This window comes from Oncorhynchus masou, chromosome 23 (genome assembly GCF_036934945.1).
Source record: "Oncorhynchus masou masou isolate Uvic2021 chromosome 23, UVic_Omas_1.1, whole genome shotgun sequence".
NCBI lineage: Eukaryota > Metazoa > Chordata > Actinopteri > Salmoniformes > Salmonidae > Oncorhynchus > Oncorhynchus masou.
Genome location: NC_088234.1, coordinates 61,349,777 through 61,376,277, shown reverse-complemented (window position 1 = coordinate 61,376,277; position 26,501 = coordinate 61,349,777). Strand labels below are relative to the sequence as shown.

General features: G+C 41.9%; 3 protein-coding genes across 6 annotated transcripts; all 3 read right to left on the bottom strand.

Annotated features, from left to right (window-relative positions):
* Nucleotides 1-1,796: 1,796 nt before the first annotated feature.
* On the bottom strand, nt 1,797-5,276 carry tysnd1 (trypsin like peroxisomal matrix peptidase 1). Its single transcript, XM_064932747.1, has 5 exons — nt 4,431-5,276; nt 3,704-4,302; nt 3,198-3,328; nt 2,722-2,907; nt 1,797-2,410 (listed from the first exon to the last, which is right to left on the bottom strand). Exons 1-5 carry the CDS (start codon nt 4,911-4,913, stop codon nt 2,208-2,210), a joined length of 1,602 nt encoding a protein of 533 aa, XP_064788819.1. The 5' UTR covers nt 4,914-5,276; the 3' UTR covers nt 1,797-2,207.
* A 189-nt stretch (nt 5,277-5,465) lies between these two features.
* On the bottom strand, nt 5,466-11,192 carry LOC135511157 (GTP-binding protein SAR1b-like). 4 transcript variants are annotated; one of them, XM_064932746.1, is made up of 10 exons: nt 11,109-11,177; nt 10,491-10,695; nt 10,231-10,304; nt 10,044-10,116; nt 9,891-9,954; nt 9,677-9,796; nt 9,478-9,543; nt 9,234-9,337; nt 7,628-7,759; nt 5,466-7,064 (listed from the first exon to the last, which is right to left on the bottom strand). In XM_064932746.1, the coding sequence occupies exons 5-10, from the start codon at nt 9,901-9,903 to the stop codon at nt 6,948-6,950; spliced, it is 552 nt and encodes a 183-aa protein (XP_064788818.1). In that variant the 5' UTR covers nt 9,904-9,954; nt 10,044-10,116; nt 10,231-10,304; nt 10,491-10,695; nt 11,109-11,177; the 3' UTR covers nt 5,466-6,947. The 4 variants fall into 4 exon arrangements, with proteins under 4 accessions (XP_064788818.1, XP_064788816.1, XP_064788817.1 ...); XM_064932744.1 differs by lacking the exon at nt 9,891-9,954 and having other exon boundaries at nt 11,109-11,176; XM_064932745.1 differs by lacking the exons at nt 9,891-9,954; nt 10,491-10,695 and having other exon boundaries at nt 11,109-11,169.
* A 420-nt stretch (nt 11,193-11,612) lies between these two features.
* Nucleotides 11,613-26,154, bottom strand: LOC135511155 (inorganic pyrophosphatase-like). The gene is made up of 11 exons (XM_064932742.1): nt 25,998-26,154; nt 22,083-22,147; nt 18,879-18,932; nt 17,454-17,573; nt 16,339-16,425; nt 15,862-15,988; nt 15,503-15,630; nt 13,966-14,051; nt 12,689-12,764; nt 12,282-12,321; nt 11,613-11,959 (listed from the first exon to the last, which is right to left on the bottom strand). Exons 1-11 carry the CDS (start codon nt 26,149-26,151, stop codon nt 11,928-11,930), a joined length of 969 nt encoding a protein of 322 aa, XP_064788814.1. The 5' UTR covers nt 26,152-26,154; the 3' UTR covers nt 11,613-11,927.
* Between the last annotated feature and the right edge of the window lie 347 nt (nt 26,155-26,501).

Here is a 26,501-nt window from a genome sequence, read left to right as displayed (position 1 = left end):
GGACGGTGGGGGGTTGGAGAGGAGACGGTGGGGGGTTGGAGGGGAGGAGCTGGGGACGGTGGGGGGTTGGAGAGGAGACGGTGGGGGGTTGGAGGGGAGGAGCTGGGGACGGTGGTGGGTTGGAGAGGAGGGTGGGGTGGGGACGGTGAGGGGTTGGAGAGGAGTGGGGAATTGGAGAGGAGGGTGGGACAGTGGGGGGTTGTAGAAGAGGAGGAGGGGTGACAATGTGGGATATCAAACTAGAAACTGTGGTCTGACCTGTCAGGAGATGTGTCCTAAATTCTTGTGTATATCTTTATTTTTTCTGTTGTATGTGCAAGGCAACTTTCTCCTGGAGAAGTTTTTAGCAGCTGAACATTTAAAGTTAAAGGCAGGAAGCAGCTGGAGGTTATGTGCTCATGTTAGGAACTGGAGATGCTTTTGGGTGCTTCTCAATTAGTCAAAAGTGGCTTCCTACCATTGGTTCCTATCCTTAATTTCCTTCTTTCTCTGCACTGATATGAAAGAACTGGACAGATAAAAGTCCATTTCCTTCGGGCTTTTGCTTACTGTTTTCACCAACCCAGTGCTTTCAAATAAGTGCAGAAGTGGAGGAGTAGAGGAATCCACTTTATACTCATTGTATTTCTATTGCATAATTGAACTATCCCCATTCCATCCCGTATGCTTCAGCTCATCTGTGAGTTGTTCTCTGTCTCATCAAGTCTAGTAAAATAAAGTTTCTCACTCTACACTCCTAAATGTGAATAAGTGTGTCTGAAGACAGATTTGCGACTATTATTAGTCCTGTATTGCTAATGCCTTGAGATACTGGCAGACAGTACTGCTTGATTGACAAGTGTCCATTGTGTCATCTGTGGATCAACATTGTGTTTAATAATAAAATACATTGGTTCTACGTGGCCTTACCAGGTCACCATACTCCTCTGTCATACTGTCTTCTCCTTAATCTTGGTTTCCCAGAAGTAAAATTCTTGCGAAGTTGTCACTTCCCATTCTCGCCGTTTACACGTGAATCTGTCGACGAGCGATTATCCTCTCCTTGGTCTTTTGTCCACTCTGGACTGTTGTTCTGTTGTGTCCAGCAGTTCAGTTCACTTCCATTCCTCCTAACCTTTTTCTGCAGCTTCTGAGGCTTACATCTATAGGAGGCTAGAAAACAACCGTGGCGCTTTGTCGTAGGAATAGTAGGCCCTAATAAAGTGTTACCTCAAAGTGTCTACAACAGGTTCAAATACTATTATTTGAAATCTTTCAAAAAACGTTGAATGTTTGCTCCAGCCTACCTTGTGTGCCAGATGAACTTTATTTGTTCACTGCATCGGGGAAGCTCAATAAAGCCCAGCCAAAGTGTCTGCAATTATTTCAAATAGTACTTGAACCCAGGTCTGACATCTATAAGCTCCTCTCTGAGTGCAAGGGAGAGAATAACAGATGTGTGAAAGGGGGTCTTGGCAGCTTTTTCCTCTGAGCTACCCAAAGGGACCAATCAGTCTGTGCAACATCAGACTTCTCCGCCCGGCCGGGAGCAACTTCACCAGCTGTAAATCTGACAATTATTAAGGGGGTCCATGCAATGGTTTTAATTTTATATGATGCTTTACTGTAATAGTAGGAATTTATCCTTGAGATGGGTACCGTATGAAAACAGAGATGACGTTGGAAAACGCTGAAGGTGTTCGGTACTAATCTGTAGAGATAGTATCTAAAGCTGTGAAGACTCACTATAGCTCATTTTATAAGATAAGTATCTGTGTGTATGACATTGGGGGAAAAACAAGATGGGTCATTATCAATCCTATCATATAAGATCTTTATTGTCTGAGAACAATCTGTTACACAAGACAGTGTCAGTGGCTCAGACAGTAGTATGAATGAATCATGTACTAAAATGAACCCATTTCAAATACCAGTACTTCAAAGAAGGAACGTTAGTCAGCTCTGGTCCACTCGTGGTAATCATGTTACGGTGGTATTGTAACATTGAGGAGAGACGAGACTAGTCTGGCTGACACGCGAGCTGTGACTCACAGTCAAGGACTTAGAAAGGCTGGTGTTAGCAAGCCTAAGAAATGACGTGATGGTAGATAAACGTTCTCACATTTCAAACTGATATTAGTATAACTTTTAAAAAAGGTCATAGAAAAGTGAGAAAGTTATTGCCTGACAGAAGTTAGTCTTTGTAAGTACTCTGTGTGTGTAATTAATCACAGTTTGCTCTGAGCAGTCTGTAGCCTCCACACCCTCCTGACTCCCTCATCGGTCGTATCCAAGTCCCGGAACACACCAATGTCGCCCTTCTGGGCGTATCGCCGTAGCAATGGTTCCAAGACAGTCATTGGGACACTGAAGTTCAGGTGAGGGTAGGTTACCTTGGCTGAAAAGTCTCTGGTGTTACTGGAAACCAGACCTGGAATACAATAAGGACAATCAGCCATGAGGTTTGGGTTAGAGAGAGAAGGGTCTGAAATGTGGCATTAGACACAGTACTGTTAATGAATGGCTGTCCTGTCATATTTTCTATGGTCAACCAGTGCCCCCCACTGTTAAAAAAACAGTATCACTCTTTCAAAATCTGCAGTTGCAGGCTTCTGTTCCAGCCACAGCTGTTCATCAGGGCCTTGACCCTGAATCAGGTGTTTTAGAGCAGGGCTGGAACTAAAGCCTACAAACCCAGTAGCTCTCCAAGAGTAGGGTTGACTAACTCCATCCATGGCTTACCTAGCAGCTCTCCTGATCCTGCCCGCACCACAGCTCCTCCGCTGGCCCCTGCCTGCACTGCAGCGGTTGTCTGCAGCATGACAGCCTGGCCATGACAGCAGATGGCCCTGGACAGGATGCCACTGGTCAGAGAGGGACCACAATGCTGGCCGAAAGCTCCGTAACCCACCACCACCACGTCCTCACCTACGGACCGGCACGAGGAGACATCTCAAACGGCAGCCTATCACCTTCGAGATTATTTCAATATCTCAATCACATTTAGTTTATAAAGCCCTTTTTACATCAAAGATTTTTACAGTAACCCGGCTTAGTAGACCAATCAGAAGCACAATGACAAGATGAGGGTTCCTCCTTTCAGGTAGTTTTAGAAGAACCAGACTCAGAGGAAAGGCCCATCCTCCACTGGCTGTCCTCTTGTGAAGAAAGAAAGAGTACAAATAGTGGAGTCAAAGTTACAGTGACATCATGCCTACCTGGTATTAACGATGTGGCCAAGCGGGACACCACTACCTCCGGGGGAAGGTGTCTTAGCTGCACCACGGCTACATCATAGGGAGATGATGCCTTGGTGGAGTACAGGACATCACTCACCACGGCATGAAACCTATGGGGAGGAAGAAAGGAATGTAAGTAACAGATCTGGATAATGTTGTGTGGTCTACTTTCATCTTCATGCTGGTATGGAACAAATGTTACATTTTTATGTTTGCCCTGGATTTCTCTTGGAAATCAGCTTAAGTGAAACTTGAACCATCAACCCTGTATCTCCCGTACCATGAAGGACATGACCTCTTGGCAGAGGTTGCACTACACTTGCATACATGAAGCTTCAGCATTAATGAACTTCCTATGAGATGCGTACAGAATAGTAACCATTATTGGTGTTGAATCTTCAAAATCACTGAACGTTATGTGAGATGCAGATAGGTCAGGTGAGTAAAATGGCAGCATGGTTCCTGTCATTGGTGTTGAATCTTACCTGTCATTGGTGTTGAATCTCAAGGTGACAACAGGTTTTCCATTGACAACATGTCGACAGGTGACCACCAACCGCGGACTAACCAGAACCCCAGAGCCCCAGAATTGTCCAGCGTCTACTAAGGCCACTGTGGGGTACGTCTGAGTTTCAGTTTCACTCTGTAAGGCTAGAAAGAAGTCTGTGGGCTCCTGCATGTGGTGGATCTCTTGGTGTGGATTGCAAATATTCACACACTGTGTGATGTTCCTCAGAATCATCTGGAGCGAGCACACAAGCGTCAGCCCAATCCACTCGCTGGCTTTCCAGCACAGGGGGGACACGATCAAACCGACAAGGAGCGTTCGGTCTCCGTGGGGCACAAAAAGCCCCCCTCCCTCTGTACCGGGCAGGCAGCGGGCATCAGTGAGAATGAGAGCGTTACCTTCTCCGGACAGGTTACTGATGATACCCTTGCTTAGTGTGCCCATGAAGAGATCGGGGCAGAAGGCGCCGAAGGGAGAGCCGCAGGCGAGGACCGCGCATCCTTTCCGGAGAGTGGAGCTGGTCGCCCATGGTATGGTTCCAAAGTTGACGTTTGACGCTTTGGCCAAGGCTGGTACCTTTGTTGTTGTTGTGTGAAAAGACAACATACAGATCATTAGACTATCAGCATTAAATGGTAACAATGAAAATACTGTAAAGAAAACACATGACTACAAGCAGGTTACACATTCCAACTGTCTGGTACCTTGAGTACAGCAAACCAGCTCAGAAACTCTGAATCCCTAACCATCTCTGCATCATCATCCTCCTCCCCACCGTAAAAACTCCATTTATCAGACTCTTTGAAGATCTTCTCGAAAGCACTCTTGAACTCCAAACAGTTAGCGAGCATCAGCAGCTGTGCTGTCGCTTCGTGTTGATGCCGCAAGGTGCTGTTGCTCTCCGCGACGGTGCATGACTGGTATGCGCATTGGTTTATGTCCAAATATCGCTGTTCATGGATGTTTAGGCTAATGTTGAGTTTTCCACTGAAACTGTCTGGTAGCAAGACCCGGTGATCTGAAGAGAAAGCGTCCTTGTCATTCATAAAGCGAGAAAAGATAAGACCATTGCAGAGCACGAGACTAGTCTGTGAGTTCAGGATGACTCCACTACAGCTTACAGGTTTCTGATCAGAAAAAGACTCAGACACCGTGACCACGCAACACATTTTTTCAGTCGACTCCATTTTGTTGTCAGTAGCTGGGGTGTAAAACGAGTTTCTATTGGTCAGATGCAGGTAGATCCCTCCCCGTGTCGTTACGTTTAAGAAACGTTTTGCAAAAGAATAGGCGTAATAAATACACCCCCTGGCTAACTAGCTAACATGAACTTTGTGCCAATGAAGCTAATCGACTTCCACATACCAGGAAAAAGTGAGTTTAAAAGTACGACAACATATTCAAAAACCGCATGATGCGGATGGCGTTGCAGAATGACATCCAGAAATATCGATCATATCCTATCATCCAACAGGCAAAATATATATGATTACTAATTTAACACAAACAATATTAATGCGATCGACCTTGATGCTGCACGCTACTTCCGAATCTCCTCTCATTGGACCAGAAGGAAAAGGGTGTGTAATGATAGCTTGAATCGTTACGTGATTGGCTTTCGCTTCTCCAGCTGTTTCATTGGATAGTTTCGTTGTAGTCCAAGGAGAACCAACAGTAAATGTGTCATAGATCATGGATTGTAGAACATAAAATGCAACAAACAAAAAAAATCACTAATGGATTGTCCAAAATATTTATTTTGATAAGAGGGCATGCAGAATAATTTCACATTATGTACAAAAAGGATAAAAAGTACCCTCTATCTATTGCACTCACATATATGGTGTATTTCCTACAAAGCCTATATTCTTCAGTACCACACAAGTACCCTCATATTATAGCTATGAGCAGCCAATAATCACCAAGTACTTATTTTACAGTAACAAAAACCAATCGATACAGTAGGTAGGTACTGGTAGTTGAAATGACATACATCGTCTGTGACTGACAACGTGGTTGTAATAAAACCCTGGTATTACAAAATACTGCACCTTTGTATTACAAACAAGCATTAATAAATAAAAAGTGATAATGCACTTTGTAGTCACATTCATGGCATCAGTTGGTAGTGATTCAACTTGAATTGATCGATCAAAAACATTCATTTGACAACTTTGTCCTCATTGGTAAAATACTCCAGCTGTGCTTGATTGAGCTTGACTGTTGCAATGGAACCAACAGAAAAGTCCCAGAAGTACAAAGTGTTTGAAATATTTCTAATAGTATTTGAACCCAGGCCTATATTACGTGAAGGCAACATCAGCAATGGTGAAAAGAAAACGCGGAACTGTTACAGCAATAAGCACTCCTCTGTAATCAAATGCCACCGATTTAAAAATAAACCGGGTTACGAACTGGTTCAAAGCGATGGTATGTCCTACCCTATAAGTGTAGAGGTAACGTTGCCGAACATAGAGGTGATTCCCTAACTAACCTAGTCATATTAATAAGAATGGTTTGACAGACATGAGGTATCCTTAAATGTTCACCACCAGTAAGTAACCGATAATATATAATTGAAAACTACGAAATGTGTAAACTACGAAATATTGGGTTTGCAGGTTGATACTTGGCTTAGACAAGGAAGTTTGAATTCACTACATAGGGCTCAGGCGACAAATTATCAATGGGTTCAACTGTTAGAGGGTTATCAAACAATCACTAGGCCTGAATATTTTAATAGCTCAGTGTTTCCCCAACAGCACATATTTTTATTGTAGCCCCAAACAAACCAGAATTGATTCAACATGTCAATTTATCATCAAGCCTCCATGAGTTGAATGAGGTGTGCTTATCCGGGGCTACAACAAAAAATACTGAAAGTTTATCAATAAAAGTACATTTTTCTTAGAAATATATTTACTTACTGAGGGCACACTCAAATGCAAAAATTACAATGAATGCTAGCAGTTGATAGCTTTTCCAGCAGGTAGATGTGTGAGGCCTGTACTCTTATGCATACAAAACAGTTGATAAACAAATACTCTTCCTTTTCACACTATTGAGCCTTGCTGGCCTGCATTACACATCGATCATTGTTACTGGAACCATGCTGGAAAGGACAATTAGAAAACAAATGATGAAGCCCACCCAATAAGGTTCAGGTTAGCTCTATCGTGTGAATCAGGCAAAAGAGAGATAAGATGGGAGTGATATATAGATCAGTCAATGTACTGTGAGAGCCAGCGGAAACCATCTCCATATCCCTGTCTCTTCAGAACACTGCACATGAAGATCTCCATGGGCCTCAGGTTCAGCTCCTTCAGTGACACATTACCCTGAACAGAGATACACACGCAGACAGAAGAGACAAGTAAAGATGAACCTCCATTCCAACCTTTTCCTTTGTGTTGCAGTGAAGGCGAGACTACAGAGTTAGCATAAAAAACTACCATAATCAAGTGGATGCTAACTGTACTTTAAATATACATTTGTCATCCCAATCTAGTCATTGTCAAGACTAGACCCCTCTGCCTATCTCTGTAGGCCAACACCTTGAATTGGTTTCATCAGATGTCAGTTTCTCTGGAGGCTGCTGCTTTAGAGGGTAAACCATGTGGGGTGCATTTAACAGTAAGCCTCTCTCCTCCTGCAGGTTGGCATTTATTGTAATGAACCTTGATCTGGAGGCAGCTCTGCAGAGTCATCACTAGCTATCACAGCCACAAAGAAATCAAACCTAATCCTAACCTTAAATTAAGACTAGAAAGCCCTTTTTTTTGTCATTAATTTTTACCACGTTGCCAATTTTGACTTTGCAGCTGGGCCATCTAGCAGAAATGTCTCAGTTCTGCCTCCAGGGCAAGAATTGTGACAACCATCGACCTGCTCTCCTCCCTACCTTTCCAGTAGTGTGTCCAATGAGCCCGAACATCCCCCTGAGTGCGTCTTCACTGATGGCCTCTGGACGGTCGATCTTATTCCCCAGGATAAGTACAGGCACGTTGGAGATGGTGTCGTCTGTTAACAGCGCCTGGAAAAAGAATGTAGAGTGCCAGTTTAATGCCCCGCTCATCAGTGAAAAGCAATGGTGTATTGGTTAGCATTTAGCCATACAATATCTACTGGGTGTAGGATAGGCTGCTTATTTATAGTTTTTTCCCAATGGTTAACACAAGTTTGCTGAAACTAAATCTCAGGTGCACAAAACTCTAACCACAAAACAGATAGCCATCTTCTCCAAACCCCAGACCTCTTGCAAAATGAAACACCGCAATCAAACTCATGTACTCCCTGCTCAAAATGAAACTCTACATACAAATGAGACACACACACACATCAAATTAATCTAATTTTGTGACAACCAAGATCACACCAATGTGACATATTCAAAGCAGTACTATCAGAACCTATTTCAGTGTAAAGTTTTTGTAGTTATACTGTTATCGTTTGTGTTTACTCAAAGAAGAAAGGAACACAAATGCAGGATACGGGCTATGGTTGATAAGCTCACTCTGATGTTATGAAAGATGACAGGGTTTTCAATAATCTGTTGTTGGATTTCCCACAGTCTTATGGCATTATTTTCAACTACCATTTGCACAATGAAAGCCTCCTTTTAGTCTGTAAATAGACGCGTTCTACCAACGTGGTGGTCGTCTTTCAGTTCTACAAAAACAAAATTGCATACAGTACAGTAAACACTACAGTAACAGTATACAATAAACATGTTACAAAGTAGTATTGCTCCCAATTTCATACATACAGTAATACATGAAACATTTACTTTGCTTCCCCTTAGTGTGTATTGGAATCGACAGTCTTCACTGTGCTTTATGTTGTACTACTGTCAAGTAGTGAAAGTAGTAGAGCCAATGTCTGCAGTACATACTGTACCTATTCTCATTTTGGAATGATCCAGATGATGGATGCTACGGGTGAAACGGCTCAGATTGGGCTGCACTCTCTGCCCAGCCTCTCTCAACGTCATACCATAGTCGACTACATGGTCCACCAGTCGCCAGAATTTCATCAGATATTACTCTCCATGTTCTTAGTCTTCCTCCACCTCTACCTCTCTCTGCCAAGTTTGCATCCATTATTCTCCAAACACAGGAGTACTCACCTGTGGACTTTTTATCCATACCAAAAGGTCTGATTGCAAAGTGAACATTTAGTGTTTGCACATGTTAAGAGTGAATGTGATCAATTGGTAATTTACCGTAGCTTGTTGAACAGTGTTGCTTTTCATTTGCACACAATATATTTTATTTGTGAAGATTGTGCCAAAGGTAGAGAATTGTGTGTTGTGTTTGGCCAAATATTTGTTATAGAATTGCAATCTGAGTGTAAAGCAAAACGTGCCAGTAGTATTGCAGATTTGGTGTATAGTTATGCTAAATGAGTTACAGGTTTGGATCATTGTGCCTCATGGGCCAGTTTTAGTGTGTATGGGAAAAAAATTACTACTTTTTTTTTTGCGGGGGGGGCGGCGATGACTTACGTACATCCAGTTCAATTTTGGCTTCTTGTAGTCTCTCATGGTCTGCCGAATCCACCATGTAGACTATACCGTTTATAGCTGGGAGGTAGTTCTTCCAGATTCTCCTGGCTGCGAGTGAAAATCAAAGCAGTTTCATTGTTCACAAGTGACCTATCACTGCCACTTAAGCCTCAGTATCACCTGAAGGTTTCAAGACTTAACCATTAGAGAAAGCACAGTGTGCATACAGTTTGAGTTCTAATGTGTACCTTGTGTGTGACCACCAAGATCAAATGTTGTGAATGTCATCCCAGCAATGGTCAGCTCTTCTGATGCTGTGGGACAGAGGCAGACAAATAGACTAGCTGAGGAACCACCAGATAAGGGTCATTGGATGAGCGCACTTAAGACAACAACAGACAGCCAGAAGTAAGTGAGCAAGGTGTCTGAACATCCTCCATGTCTTACTGGGGTGTAGTGTTGGCACATGCTGTCCCAGTCGGTCATCTCTGAGCATGTGCAGTAGCGTTGTTTTCCCAGCATTGTCCAAACCAAGGAACACCAGTTTCCCAGACTTCTTATATAAACCTAGAGGGAGAGACAAGAATAGACACAGTTTATTTACCACCAGATGTAATGTAAGTAAAATATGCTGATGAAAATATGACACGGGATTGAATACCTGATCTGACCATATTATGAAATGCAGTTATTGGTAGAGCGTGAGGGTCAAAATACAGGTACACCTAGAAATAAAGTCTCAATCTTCAGTAAGTAATTCATTTTTCTCCAGTAGTTAGTTTTAATGATTTAATGGTTTACATTTTAACTGTACCTAGTAACTGCAGCACACCACTGAGGCCTCTGTAGATCCAGTTAAATATAAAGGACATGTCTGATGTCTTCACCTGAAACAGAATGGTTAGAGGTTTTAAACACCTGAAACAGCTTTTTCCTGCACTCTAGAGGCATGATCATTATGAGTAATTCTATGCAGAAAAAAAATATGCATTTTTTTTTACATATCTCAGCACACGTCTTGAGCTGTCTGGTGGTTCTTTTTGTCAGGAAAATAAATATGCATCTCTGCTAAAATCTGGGTAACAGATTGAAAGGAATGAGTATGAAATAAGTGTAACAGAGAATACCCTCCACACACGTGATAAAATACAATTTTGTCGTGAAAAATCACATCACACAGCGCAATAGACCTAGTCATGGCTATTTAACCTCCAATACTGAAGCTCAATTGTTCAAACTTGTTTTCCCAACCCCGGATTACCTCTTTGGTATGTGCAAACTGCTCCCAGTTGTTGTGCCACTTTTTGGACCCGAGAAGACCTCTAAACTGATCATAGTACTCAGACTATTTTTATGAACAAGTTGTGGCTACAGATGACATTTGACACGTCCGGGGCTGTCATGGAGCACCTGTCACTTTCTTGACGGTGTCTACTAACTTGCTGTGTGAATATTATAAAAGTAACCTTACAGGAATGCAAAAACGAATACAAGAGTTAACCTATAGCTGCTCAGCTATGATAAAATATACGGTTATTTAGTAAGATTGGTAGTTTTATTGACTAAAGACGAGCTATACATTTTAACTGAAATTGTTACAATGGAACTGGCTAATTACATAGTATCCTAGCTATACTGTTGTTGACACCATATTGCAATTCGGTCTGTGACTGAAAAGTTGCAACAGAGTTGCTGAATTAAACAGCAATATGAAGTTAAACAACAAACCGAGTAGGCTAGGCTGAATAGTTCGCAATTATTACAGCCCACTCCCAAACGATCAAACTAAAAACATGCTAGCCTGATTTTATGATAAACACATATCTACTAGATAATGATTTTCATGTAACTACTGAAGGTAAACATTTCAACAACATACCTTGTGTCAGTGGTTCTAACACTCCGTACTGTTACTTTTGGTCCAGGCTTTCTCCGTGGATGACAGGTCGAAATTTGACAGTTCACCGGAAATGCGTAAGAACTGGGGGGGGGGGGGGAATCACGTGTCAAAATACGATCCCATACGTTTCTGTAATTAGATTCTGAGACAAAGAACTCAATCTCGAATCCAAACACAGTTGATATTTTTCAAATAGAAAAATACACATGCCATCTCGAATGAGAATTTATGGTCGCACGCACAACCATACAGGGAATTACATCATTCGGAAGCCCGCTGTGTTATAGAAAATTGCCGCTAGGTGGCAGTATTATGTATTTAAAAAACAGTACAGCATGCGACTGTTCTAGCAAAGTGTAACCAAATCAACCCTCTTCTACATAATATGTCAGCTGGGTAATAAGACTAGAACTTTCTACAAAATGTTGTCAACAAAGACCCAAATAAAACATTGAAATTAAACAAAATGATCAGACATTTCTTTCAACAGAAAAAGCTTTTAATAAAAGGCGATTGAGATGATCCTGGCATACAGTGCATGAGTAGCTATAGCTAGCACACTACCAGTGCCAACTGTTGGACAGCACATCTCCAATGAGACCTTTGTTAAATAACATGGAAAATGCATTTCCTAAGACATGATTTCATTACTCTTTGTCCTTCTATCTCCTCTCATCTTCCGAGTGTGGAGAAGATGGTCTATTTTTTCTCAGTCACACCCACAAACATGGACTATTATCTTCAAGTATGCTAGCTAAACAGATGAGACACTTCTGGTCCGTTGAGTCTCCTTTACAGTTACTTCTTCTCATAGTAGAACCACTTATCCACTGGAAATAGAAAAGCAAAAAAAATTATAATCACATTAGATGTGTACAGGGTCAATTCCATTTCGATTCAGGCAGTAAACTGAAATTGCAATTATCCCCACTGAGGAAAACTGTAATTGGAATCTTAGCTTACTTCCTGAATAGCAATGGAATTGACTGTCCTAAAAGGAAATATGTGTACACGACCATTGGAATCCTTCCTTATCATTCCAGGTTGGTCATAAAAGTGGAATTTTTACAATACGTCAATTAACCATCTGATAGTCAAGGCAGGGACTTACTTTTCACAATCTTAAGGTAAAAATTATTTTCAGAGACTTACCTGAGCATGGGATATGATTTTCAGTTCCACAAGGACTTGTCTAATAAACAAAAAACAAATACAAGCAAGAATAAATACATAATTGGATGGTCTGACTGAGCAAAGTGTAAAGATGTATGCCAGACATGTTTGACAAGTTTGACGAGGTTTGTAGGAAGCATGTATGTGTAGAATATTACAAACCCTGCCATGCACTTTGAATTGCTCATTTTGATTTGAAGTGCTGACCCCACCAACAGAAGCGACTTTCATCCTTGATTTGCTCTATTTTATTTGAATAGCTACAGACCGTAGTACTAACCGCAGTACTGACCGCAGTAATTAAGAGCACAGCATATAAAAGGAGACAGTTCTGAGCTGACCCTGAAGTTCTAGAACATAGTCATAAAGAAGCAGGAAGTACTGACCCTGCCTACAACAGCCTTGGCCTCGTCCGTAGAGCAGTAGAAGGGGCTGTCATCCGCCGACACGCACGTGTTTTTACTGCAGGATGGGAGGAAACATCAGTCAGATATGAATGAATACTCTAATACTGTATTCAGATGAAGGGGTTAAACCAAGGCCTCATACCTTTTAAAGGGTTAATAAATTGTTATGATAAACTGTAAGGTCTCCTGTTCTAGGAGACCTGTGTGTGTATTAACACCTGTTTTGAGTGGTGCCCTTCACACTATCAGAAGGCAGAAACCGCCTACGTTCATACTCCTCCTGTCTGGGCCCCACCGTGGCTGTCTGAGGTTCTGAGAATATGACTGGTGTTCCGAGAACACAAGGCTGCCGCAGGCCTGATGAAAACAGCCACCTGTCTGGGCCCCACCTGTCTGAGGTTCTGAGAATATGACTGGTGTTCCGAGAACACAAGGCTGCCGCAGGCCTGATGAAAACAGCCACCTGTCTGTGGGCCCCACCGTGGCTGTCTGAGGTTCTGAGAATATGACTGGTGTTCCGAGAACACAAGGCTGCCGCAGGCCTGATGAAAACAGCCACCTGTCTGTGGGCCCCACCGTGGCTGTCTGAGGTTCTGAGAATATGACTGGTGTTCCGAGAACACAAGGCTGCCGCAGGCCTGATGAAAATAGCCACCTGTCAGAAGATGCTTGGACTCGTTCACCTTGTTATGACCCTATACTTGTGATGAAAGGTCAAGTTTCGGTCAAACACTTCTGAGCTTTTAATTGCTGACAAGATGGTTGCTGCTGTCAGGGGGAGGTTAGATTATTAAAATGTTGTTGCCAGGGAAACTCACACAAGGAGGACTGGGAGAGGCTATATGAGTTACAGGATGTCTTAGACATTATGCAGAACCTGGGGAGAGCTACCATATACTGTACTCTGTACCAACTTCTGCCTACAATTGTATTACGAAAGGAGAATTTTAATACTTAAACAAAGAATCTGTGTTTCCTTTCCATTACTAATGTATGTTTGATAATTATATAGACCTGATCATCTGTTGAAGAAATTGACCAACACAGATTCAAACAAGTTTTTGCTTGTTGCTGTACTCATACATAAGTCAAATCAAATTTCACAAATTAAGCGTCAGGGTTTACATGTTAGAATTACAGATAGGGCCTTTAAGAATGACTTCACAGTAATTATATTAAAATGATGGGACTGTAATAAACACCAGTTTTAGAGGTACTGTACTTTAAAAGGATTGTACATTGTGTTCTCTCCTCACCAGTTGAGTCCTACAGCATTGGTCTTTTCAGAGATAAGTGCCTTCCAGAAGCCATGGGTGTTCTTGATTGTCTCAATGGCAAAGTCCTGACAGGGAAACATACAGACCGAGCAGAGGCTGTTGTCAGGGTAAGGAAACATACAGTTTGGGGGAAGTTTCCTGGACACAGACTAAGCCTAGTCCCTGACTAAAATGCAAACTCAATGGAGAATCTCAATTGTGAGTGTTTTAGTCCAGGACTAGGCTGAATCTGGGTCAAGGAAACCAACCCTTCGTATTTCTGTATTATGCTGAGCCGATCACTTTAAACCCAATTTCCTTACTAGTTACTATTGAACTTCACTGAACACAGGGGCATAATATGTTGCAACAGGATAATATCACCTTGTGGGTCTTGCAACGCTAGTGCTACTCTCTGTTCATCATATATGCATAGTCACTTTAATCATATCTACATGTACATACTACCTCAATCAGCCTGACTAACCGGTGTCTGTATATAGCCTCGCTACTGTATATAACCTGTCTTTTTACTGTTGTTTTATTTATTTATTTACCTACCGATTGTTCACCTAATACCCGTTTTTGCACTATTGGTTAGAGCCTGTAAGTAAGCATTTCACTGTAAGGTGAACCTGTTGTATTCGGCGCACGTAACAAATAAAACTTTGATTTGAAATGTCAGCCCTCTATTTGGGCAATGCAATCGACCCTGGGTACCACACCATTTCGGCATTCAACAACACTGCATTGCTACAAGGCTACGAAGGCATAACAACACGATGGCTAATGCAGAAACAGACTGGCATACAGGCTAAACTGCTATCCATACAGGCTAAACTGCTATCCATACAGGCTAAACTGCTATCCATACAGGCTAAACTGCTATCCATACAGGCTAAACTGCTATCCATACAGGCTAAACTGCTATCCATGTACCTAGATTGAAAAAGCTGTTTTAGATGTGTGGTGCAAATGATGTGCTACAAAGTAAACAGAATGAAAATGATCTTGATGAGTGTGGACGAAGATACTGGAACATGAGGCTCTGGCAATACCATGCTTAATGCAACAGCAACATGGACCACTCTGCCTCAGACTGGGCTGACACTGTATTGTTGGGTTCTGAGAATAGGAAATATACTTATTCATGTCACTGATGGAGTGCTGAGATTCAGAGGGTCTACATCAGAAGTTAAGGGTTATAGGAGGAAGGTACATAGTGTGTGCAACTAAGCCTGGAATGTGTTGAGTGCAGGGAAATGATTGCATGTGGCAGAACTGATAAGGGGAGAATCCACTGAAGGCTCATATGACGTAGCTCCCTACTCTGCAATAATGATGCAATGTTTAGAGATAAGGAGGAGACTCCACCCAAAGTGGGCTATGAATACTACCACAGGGGAAGCCATGTCTGTGTCAGAATTACAGCCGTATCGACCCTTTGGGAAGAATTCAACTTGGTTAAGCTTCTCTAGTGTCCGTGAGTTATTTACTCAAAATTAGAACCTAACAGTAGGGAATACAAGATGGATACCTTGTCTTTGAACGCTCCGTTGAAGGCGAACTGGTTCTCTGGTTTCCCGTCTGGTACCTTGTACCTCCTGAACCAGTCCACCGTGGCCTCCAAGTAACCTGGCTTCAGCCTCTGGATGTCACTGATGTCTGAGGTACACAGGATAAGGAGACAGGTGAGAGGATGACTGTGGCAATAGGAATAGACACACACACACACACACCTGGGAAAACAATAGTTCAATCATTGTATTCTTCACTTGAGCAATCATATTCTAGTACTACTACTTGCAGTGACTGGACCAATGGGCAGCATTAAGGAATGGCCTGTTGTATTAGGGATTGTCAGTTTAGCCCACATCCAGCTCCTCCAGTGTTTACCGTTCAGGTCCTTAGCTTCAGGGTCCTCCACGTTGATGGCCATGACTTTCCAGTCAGTCTCCCCCTCGTCGATCATGGCCAAAACCCCCAGTACCTTCACCTTGATCACTTCACCACGCGAACACACCTGGACAGGAGACAGGGATGTGATCAGGACAACATAGAGAAGTAGGATATTGGTATGGGGTCAATTTCAATGATAGTATGTCAAATACAGGTCACATGCCTGAGGAAAGTTCATTTCATCAGACACCCACACATGAAGCTCACACCACAAATTCACTACAGACAGCTGATGTAGTAACAAAACAGCCAAATTGTTAACAACATACTTTTCAAAATTGGACACTTTGCTTTGGTGACAAAAAGCTGCTTTGAATGACACCTCAAGCAAGTAAGAATGTCAGAGAGTGAATGGAATAAACCAGATCAGCTCTAAAGGTTTAATGGTTGTAGGATAAAGAACAAGTGCTGTACCTTGGTACCGATTTCACAGACGTCAATTGGGTCGTTGTCACCACAGCAGCCAGTGTCTCCATCTTTGTGCCCGGGGTCCTCCCATGTCTATCAAGAAAGAGAAATATCACTGTCAAAAAAAGATTGAGATACTTAGTTCATACCACTACAGAGAAATAGGAAATCAATGCCAACTCAGTTCTAGGTGATCAATGAATTCAGTTAGACACGGATAGCGTAGTCTACATTGTCAGACCATATGTAGCTTGATACCAGGTTAGTGACCGTCTGGTGGCAGGTTAGTGACCGTCTGGTGGCAGGTTAGTGACCGTCTGGTGGCAGGTTAGTGACCGTCTGGTGGCAGGTTAGTGACTGTGAAGGTGGCAGGTTAGTGACTGTGAAGGTGGCAGGTTAGTGACTGTCTGGTGGCAGGTTAGTGACTGTCTGGTGGCAGGTTAGTGACTGTCTGGTGGCAGGTTAGTGACTGTCTGGTGGCAGGTTAGTGACTGTCTGGTGGCAGGTTAGTGACCGTCTGGTGGCAGGTTAGTGACTGTGAAGGTGGCAGGTTAGTGACTGTGAAGGTGGCAGGTTAGTGACTGTGAAGGTGGCAGGTTAGTGACTGTCTGGTGGCAGGTTAGTGACTGTCTGGTGGCAGGTTAGTGACTGTCTGGTGGCAGGTTAGTGACTGTCTGGTGGCAGGTTAGTAACTGTCTGGTGGCAGGTTAGTGACTGTGAAGGTGGCAGGTTAGTGACTGTCTGGTGGCAGGTTAGTGACTGTCTGGTGGCAGGTTAGTGACTGTCTGGTGGCAGGTTAGTGACTGTCTGGTGGCAGGTTAGTGACTGTCTGGTGGCAGGTTAGTGACTGTCTGGTGGCAGGTTAGTGACTGTGAAGGTGGCAGGTTAGTGACTGTCTGGTGGCAGGTTAGTGACTGTCTGGTGGCAGGTTACTGACTGTCTGGTGGCAGGTTACTGACTGTCTGGTGGCAGGTTACTGACTGTCTGGTGGCAGGTTACTGACTGTCTGGTGGCAGGTTACTGACTGTCTGGTGGCAGGTTACTGACTGTCTGGTGGCAGGTTACTGACTGTCTGGTGGCAGGTTACTGACTGTCTGGTGGCAGGTTAGTGACTGTCTGACCTGAGGTATTGCTCCATAGTTCCAGATGTAGCCTTTGTGGGGGAAAACGTTGGCGACATAACGCAAGTTCCCCTTCTTCACATCCTGCTTGATCGGATTCAGGGGGTCTTTGGTCGCAATCTGGAAGCAGCAAAGCCAAACATTATTAAATGTGCTTCCATCGTCTTGAAAAACAATCTGTCCCTAATGGACACACGTACTCTTAAATCTCCACCCAGTACAGCCGGAATAAGACTGGCCACCCCTCAGAGCCTGGTTCCTCTCCAGGTTTCTTCCCAGGTCCCTGCCTTCTAGACTGTGTTTCTACCTCTGCATTGCTTGCTATCTTTTAGGCTGGGTATCTGTAAAGCACATTTTATGTATTTTATTTCACCTTTATTTAACCTGGTAGGCTAGTTGAGAACAAGTTCTCATTTACAACTGCGACCTGGCCAAGATAAAGCAAAGCAGTTTGACACATACAACACAGAGTTACACATGGAATAAACAAACATACAGTCAATAATACAGTAGAACGTCTATACAGTGAGTGCAAATGAGGATAAGGGAGGTAAGGCAATAAATAGGCCATGCTGGCGAAGTAATAATATAGCAATTAAACACTGGAATGGTAGATGTGCAGAAGATGAATGTGCAAGTAGAGATACTGGGGTGCAAAGGAGCAAGATAAATAAATAAATACAGTATGGGGATGAGGTAGTTGGACTGCACATTGTGACGGCTGATGTAAAAAGGTCTTTATGAAATAAATTTGATGCCTTATTTTGCTTACCTCTTGACTAGCCAGGGGTCAGATTCCCAGACAAAGATTAAGCTTCGTCGAGGATTTTTCAAACGCATGCTCAATGGAGAATCTCTATTGAATTAACTAAAAAGCTAATGGACAAGGCCTAATCGGGATCCAGGAAACCGGCCCTAGATCGTAAAAGCCAGACTAATCTGGCTAAATAAAGGCTGAGTTGTTAGTGACAAATGGATACAGGTAAGTAGGTTTGCATTATTATATTAGGCTTATAGACTAAGACCTGGTATATTACTGTAAAGGTAATGTTAGCAGGAGAAGGATCTCCACATGGCCAAGAGCACAACATACACACCAGAGTTAGGCTCAATTCGAAATGAAGGCAGTCAAATCAGGAAGTAACCAATAATTCTAATTGAAAAAAGGGCATTTATTTTCAACGACTCCACAATAAACAAAAAAGTTGTAAAAGTTTTTTTTAAATCTAAATTTAAAATTGAAATCACTTCCTGAATTGACTGCATTCAATTCGAATTGAGCCCCACCCTAGTACACACAACAAGGTTGTTTCTGCACCCTGCACATGGAAATATGCCACTGACTATTGTGGTATGCCAGTCACGTTTTTCACATACTGTGTATTTTTAAAAACTGGCTCATTAAATCAATCAAGGTGAACCTACCTCCATCTTTGAGTTGGTCCATCTTGGTACTTCAACAACCACGTGGAAAATGTTCTGAAAGAGAAGAAAGCAATAAATCATTCTGCTTTTTTGTATGCCTGTGTCACACACTACATCTCATTCCAAAATCAGTTGGTCCCCCCTTTGCTTTTGCTGCTAGAACAGCCTCCACTCTTCTGGGAAGGCTTTCCACCAGATGTTAGAACATTTCTGCAGGGACTTGCTTCCATTCACCCACAAGAGCATTAGAGGCCGGGCACCAATGATGGGCGATTAGGCCTGGCTCACAGTTCCAGTTCCTCCCAAAGGAGTTTAATGTGGTTTAGGTCAGGGCTCTGTGCAGGCCAGTTAAGTTCTTCTAAACAGATTTCAACAAACCATTTCTGTATGGACCTCGCTTTGTGCATGGGGGCATTGTCATGCTGAAACAGGAAAGGGCCTTCCCCAAACTGTTGCCACAAAGTTGGAAGCACAGAATCGTCTAGAATGTCATTGTATGCTGTAGCATTAAGATTTCCCTTCACTGGAACTAAGGGGCCCAAACCATGAAAAACAGCCCCAGACCATTATTCCTTCTCCACCAAACTTTAGTTGGCACTATGCATTGGGGCAGGTAGCGTTCTCCTGGCATCTGACCAAACCCAAACTCGTCCTTTGGACTGCCAGATTGTGCAGCGTGATTCATCACTCCAGAGAATGCGTTTCCACTGCTCCAGAGTTCAATGGCTGCGAGCTTTACACCACTCCAGCCAATGCTTGGCATTGCGCATGGTGATCTTAGGCTTGTGTGCGGCTGCTCGTCCATGGAAACCCATTTCATGAATCTCCCGACAAATAGTTATTGTGCTGACGTTGGAACTCGGTAGTGAGTGTTGCAAACGAGAACAGGTGATTTTAATGCACTTCAGCACTTGGCGGTCCCGTTCTGTGAGCTTGTGTGTCCTACCACTTTGTATCTGAGCCATTGTTGCTCCTAGACGTTTCCATTTCACAATTACAGCACTTACAGTTGAACGGGGCTGCTCTAGCAGGGCAAAAATTAGACTAAATGACTTGTTGTGAAGGTGGCATCCTATGACGGTGCCATGTTGGAAGTCACTGAGCTCTTCAGTAAGGAACATTCTAATCCAAATTATTTCCTATGGAGTTTGCATAGCTATGTGCTCGATTTTATACACCTGTCAGCAACGGTGTGGCTGAAATAGCCGAATCCACTAATTTGAAGGGGTGTTCACATATACATTTTTTTTTTACCTTTACGTAACTAGGCAAGTCAGTTAAGAACAAATTCTTAACTAGTAACCGGACATACACACACACATATTGTATATATACACATACATATATACTTTTGTGTAATATATTTATATACACAAAAGTATATACACACTACCTGTCAAAAGCTTTAGAACACCTACTCATTCAAGTGTTTTTCTTTATTTTTACTATTTTCTACATTGCAGAATAATAGTGAAGACATCAAAACTATGAAATAACACATATGGAATCATGTAGGATCCAAAAAAAGTGTTAAACAAATCAAAATATATGTTATATTTGAGATTATTCAAATAGCCACCCTTTGCCTTGATGATAGCTTTGCACAATCTTGGCATTCTCTCAACCAGCTTCACCTGGAATGCTTTTACAGTTATGAAGAAGTTCCCACAGATGCTGAGCACTTGTTGGCTGCTTTTCCTTCATTCTGCAGTCCAACTCATCCCAAACCATCTCAATTGGGTTGAGGAGGTGGGGTGGGGTGGGTCATTGTCCTGTTGAAAAACAAATGATAGTCCTAAACCAGATGGGATGGCTTATCGCTGCAGAATGCTGTGGTAGCCATGCTGGTTAAAGTGTGCCTTGAATTCTAAATAAATCACAAACAGTGTCACCAGCAAAGCACCCCCACAACACCCCCCCCCCCCCCCTCCATGCTTTATGGTGGGAAATACATATGCAGAGATCATCTGTTCACCCCCACCGTGTCTCACAAATACACGGCGGTTGGAACCAAAGATCTCCAATTGGACTCCAGATCAAAGGACAAATTTCCACCGGTCCAATGTCCATTGCTCATGTTTCTTGGCCCAAGCAAGTCTCTTCTTATTATTAGTTTCCTTTAGTAGTGGTTTCTTTGCAGCAATTTGACCATGAAGGCCTGATTCACACAGTCTCCTCTGAACAGTTGATATTGAGATGTGTTTGTTTCTTGAACTCCGTGAAGCATTTATTTGGGCTGCAATTTCTGAGGCTGGTAAATCTAATGAACTTATCCTCTGCAGCAGAGGTAACTCTTGGTCTTCCATTCCCGTGGCGGTCCTCATGAGAGCCAGTTTCATCATGGCGCTTGATGGTTTTTTCCATATTGACTGACCTTCATGTCTTAAAGTAATGATGGACTGTCGTTTCTCTTTGCTTATTTGAGCTGTTCTTAGTATGGACTTCTGTAAACCCCCTACATTGTCACAACACAACTGATTGACTCAAATGCATTAAGAAGGAAAGAAATTCCACAAATTAACTTTTAAGAAGGCACACCAGTTAATTGAAATGCATTCCAGGTGACTACATAATGAAGCTGGTTGAGAGAATGCCAATAGTGTATAAAGCTGTCATCAAGGCAAAGGGGGGCTATTTGAAGAATCTCAAATATAAAATACATTTAGATTTTTTTGGTTATTACATGTTTACATATGTGTTATTTCATAGTTTTGATGTCTTTACCATTATTCTACAATGTAGAAAATAAGAAGAATTAAGAAAAACCCTTGAATGAGTAGGTGTTCTAAAACATTTGACCGGTAGTGTAGTGTATCATAATACCAATATACCCAGTTATAATGTATTTATGACTATGGATGAGTTGAAGGAAACGAAAGGCCATCCAACTGGGATATATTATTCCAGTGAGATAAGATAACAGGAAATCCAGAATTACTGCATAATGATTGAAGAGTTCAGTGTTGGAGGGGTAAAGACCATTGCTTTGACAAACAGACTATGACCTTGCTAGTGCTACTCCTACTCTCCCACACACATAATACATTAAAGCTATTCTGACCACAAGGTTTCACCATGGAATCAAAAGTTAAACTTAGTGGGTGTCTCCCTATAAAGAAACAGTTGAATAGATATCCCATCTACATTCAGGGTGTGTTATTGTGTAATGGGGTGTTGTAGCGGGATAAAGGTGACATACTTTACCTGGCTCTCATCAGCGTACATGGGTATGTCATGGAATGGGGAGACATACTTTCCATCAGAATTTTCTACAGATAACAGACAATAACATACAAGTAAATTAATCTATATGAATTCAATCACTTGGACTGCATCCCTTTTAATTTAAACAAAAACATTTCTATACATGTTTGCCCATGGAAGAAGTGGTCTGAAAGTGACTGGATCTCAATACCAAAACATTCAGGAGATAGAGACGATCAAAGTTGACCCATTTTGCATACCCCACCATGAGTGCATTCACGTCTTCTTCACTGAAAAAGATAAAACGGTTGAGTTTTATATAATTGAAATGCTTAAAAACAGAGTTGTCAAACTATTTTATAATTTCTTGAAAAAAAAAGTAAAAAAATAGTTTGGCAATCCTATTTTTAACTTTTCAATGATATCAAATCTCAACCGTTTTATCTTTTCCAGTGATGAAGACGTGAATGTACTCATGGTGGGGTATGCAAAATGGGTCAACTTTGAGCAGCTCTTATCTCCTGAATGTTTTGGTATTCAGGTCCAAATAGTAACTTTCAGACCACTTCTTCCATGGGCAAACATGTATAGAATTATTTTTTTTTTTTTACCTTTACAAAAAGGTGCAATATACAGAAATAGCTCTGCTTGTTTTTTCACATAAACTGAAATTAGGCAATATTTTCAACAACCAAAAATATTGGATTTTGAAGCTAGTGACTTGCGTAGTTAAATAAAGGTTAAATACATTTTAAAAGTTTACAAAACCAAAAGATGCAAAAATGAAACTTAAGAACAGGAAGCATAGAAATAGCACACATAGAACAGAGCTAGCATAAGTGTACCGATTAAGCTCACCAAAATCTTAGTTTAGACATTTAATGTATACAGCCCTAATTGTCTTTTTTTATTTTTTAAAGTGGACAATAAAATGAAATATGAATCTGTCATTTTAAGTTTTATGACTTTACTTACAAAGATATGTGAAAAGCCAGAGCGAGGCTTAATGGGTACCGATGTAAGTGGGCATAATGGGTGCGTGGGCTTTATAGGTACACTTACCAAACCACTTCTTAAACTTGCTTCCAATGATAATGACAGACCTATAACTATGTGAATTTGTCTGCGTTGCACAAAGCAGCTTTAATGTCAATTATCTAAAATATGCATAAACTCAGATTTTTTACATTTTCGCACGTTGTAGCTTAGACCCTACCTTACATCATGAGGTTTTTGTGTTGTGCCTGCCATCGGTTGAGACAACATGCTCTTGAATACAGGATGGGTGTCATTTCAATCATGGAAATTGAATTCATAGAATGAACCTATCCCTTCAGACCACTGGAATTTAGCTTGCACGCCATTAAAATTTAAAGTTTCAATATGTTAACTTTTTGGGCGTCTGACCAAAATCACATCGAAATGTTATAGAGCTGTCATTCTCATTGAACACAATTCTAAGAAGCGGTAGGTCTGTTCTATGTGCTTTATTTCTATACTCCCCGGTCTTAAATTTAGTTTTTGTGTCTTACTTTCATTTTTGTACATCAGCTTCAAACTGCTGAAAATACAATATTTTTGTTCATGGAAAATATTGTAACGACCCTGGGTTTATAAGCGCGGAAATCGACTCTGACGCACGAGCATGCTTTTGCGGCACAGTCGATAGCGCGCCGGACCTCGGGCTAGAAGGTCGACCTGCATTACAATATATTTCACAGCAGTTTACATGGTACAATGATTCTCTACAATATACTCTGTTTTGTCACAAACTGAAATTAGGTAAACTATTATTATTTTAGCAAGCACGAAATGGCGGCACGATTTCTGCATATTGTAACATTTCAATTTAATTTAAAGATAACTTCTAATTACTACCACAAAGTACTACCACAAAGATGGCCGCCGGTCCACCCACTGTCGAATGTCAACATAAATGGCCATCCATAGCAATGGCTCCACTTGGGCTGGTAGCCTAGTGGTTAGAGCGTTGGGCCAGTAACCAAAAGGTTGCTAGATCGAATCCCCGAGCTGACAAGGTAAAAATCTGTTGTGCTCTGCCCCTGAGCAAGGCAGTTAACCCACCGGTCCCCGGGCGCTGAAGACGTGGTTGTCGATTAAGGCAGCCCCCCCCCCCCCGCACCTCTCTGATTCAGAGGGGTTGGGTTAAATGCAGAAGACACATTTCAGTTGTACAACTGACTAGGTATCCCCCTTTCCTTTACTTACTCATCGAGTCAGAGCTGCCATGACCGGAGTGCATGCAGAGCAAGCTGCCTGTGCACAGGGAGCGAGTGACAGAGAGAGGAGCAGCTAATGGATTTACTAATGGAGGAAGTTATTTCTGATTTCGGGCCAGGGTAGGGCCTGAATGTTGTCGGCATATGTAGTGCTCTGGCTTAAAATTCATGCCCACGAAGGGCTCTGGTGTAAATGTAATCAACCTCTCTTACACATTAATAACATGTATTCATAATGCAACTCCCAGAGTAATAGACATCAGGGCTTAATCACAAAGGCTGCACTGTATGCAATAAATATGAAAAACTGCTACATCACATTCAATATCAACAAGGATACATTCAGCCTAACTGGTTAAATGAGAAACACCTTTGACAGCTCTTGAAGCCTCATCTTAGAAACTGGGCGTAACCCACACCGTTTATAAACGGAATTCTCTAAATTGCTGGTGTGGTAGCCCTTTCAACAGATGGTAATGTTAAACATATACAGTCATTTCACGAAGCTGTCTGCCGCCCAAGGGCAATGTCCCGACTCTCCAACGCTTTAATTTCATATCACATCAAAATAATTTCAAAAGGCTAAAAATACACTTATTGTACACTGTTTTAACCGGCTTTTATCACAGTTGCAGCAGACAGTATTTTCCAGTGACAACACGTTTCTGGCAGCCTTCCTTTATGCTACATCTACACACAGGTGTTCGGAGACGCAGATTGCTAATTACCACAGGTGGTCCCTCTGTCTTCATTAAACATGCGCTGTAACATGGAGATATGGCTATGTGGGAACACTAACCCAATAAAAGGTGTGTATCAATTTAACCTATTGTTTTTGTATTTATTATTTTTCATAAGGTCCGTATGCTTCCAAAACCATACTGCAAGCTATACGTGTCAATGTTCAGACCAAGTATCAGGGCTCTTAAAAAAACTCCCCATACAGATGATGTCTTCGTCCAATGACTTGTGTAATGTATGGAACAGATAGTCATGATCAAGGGCTAGGAGCCAGCTGTGGTCGATACATTCAGCTGAGAACCCAAGACAGGGAAGCTGAAAGTTTGGCCAACTTGGGTTTTCGAGAGCTACTTTAGTTTACAATTGGCTCATTCATCCCCCTCCTCTCCCCTGTAACTATTCCCCAGGTCGTTGCTGCAAATGAGAAAGTGTTCTCAGTCAACTTACCTGGTAAAATAACGGATAAATAAAAATAAAAACTTGAGTGGTATCCCAACACTAGTTTATATCAGAAATACCACATATGCGGAATTAATTTAATAAACACTTAACATAGGAATTAATTGGATCCTGATACCAAGTCAAGTTAAAGTACTGCAAGTTCGATAGAAGCATATGTCAGCCAACCGGCAAAACTGGTCCATTCAATTACTAGTTTGTCTGTTCAAATCAATCAATCTGGGGCAAAGGCCAAGCGATGGTACACGCCTATACTTATAAATCCACGATGCCAGGTGGCAATATGTGAAATCTAGCTACACTTGAACGTAGCATTAATAGGAGTATAAAACCAATGCGAAAGCAAATGAATAAAAGTGACACGTGGGAGGTTGGGGCCCGATCCCAGTAGCAAACCGGCGAACCACAATGGACACGATTATAGCAAGCTAATAAGCTAAACTAATATGTTCATTAAAAAGTGAACCATACTTACTGAAAAACAAACGATAGCTCAATGTATTGGGGTTCCCCCTCTCTTCGACTGTGAAGCTCATATTTAATCTGTGTTGGTTTCTTGCCGAAGCTGCGGTGATGGTTAGTGCACTTTGAGTGTTCAAAATAAATCCACCCAGAACTACACTGCACATGCGCATTTCAAGGCCGAGTTTGGAAAGTGCAGCAACTGCGCATAACGAATAATCATATCGCGTTGAAGATTACGTATGCATACTGATACTGTCTGTGGTTCATTCTAAGAGTTTATCTTGTTTTTGCAAACCAGCTGAATGTAAGGCAGGTCTACAATCCATTCTACTGTACATTTTCTTGAATATGGGAGATATCATGATATCAATCCGCTAAAACGATGTCCTGCTATATATAGTTTGTTAGAGTTGATCATGTGCTACGTGTTAACGGTAAAGCAAAATATCCCTCAACCTACATCAAATAACATATATATATATTTCTAAACACGTGTAGTGGGTCTCTTCCATTA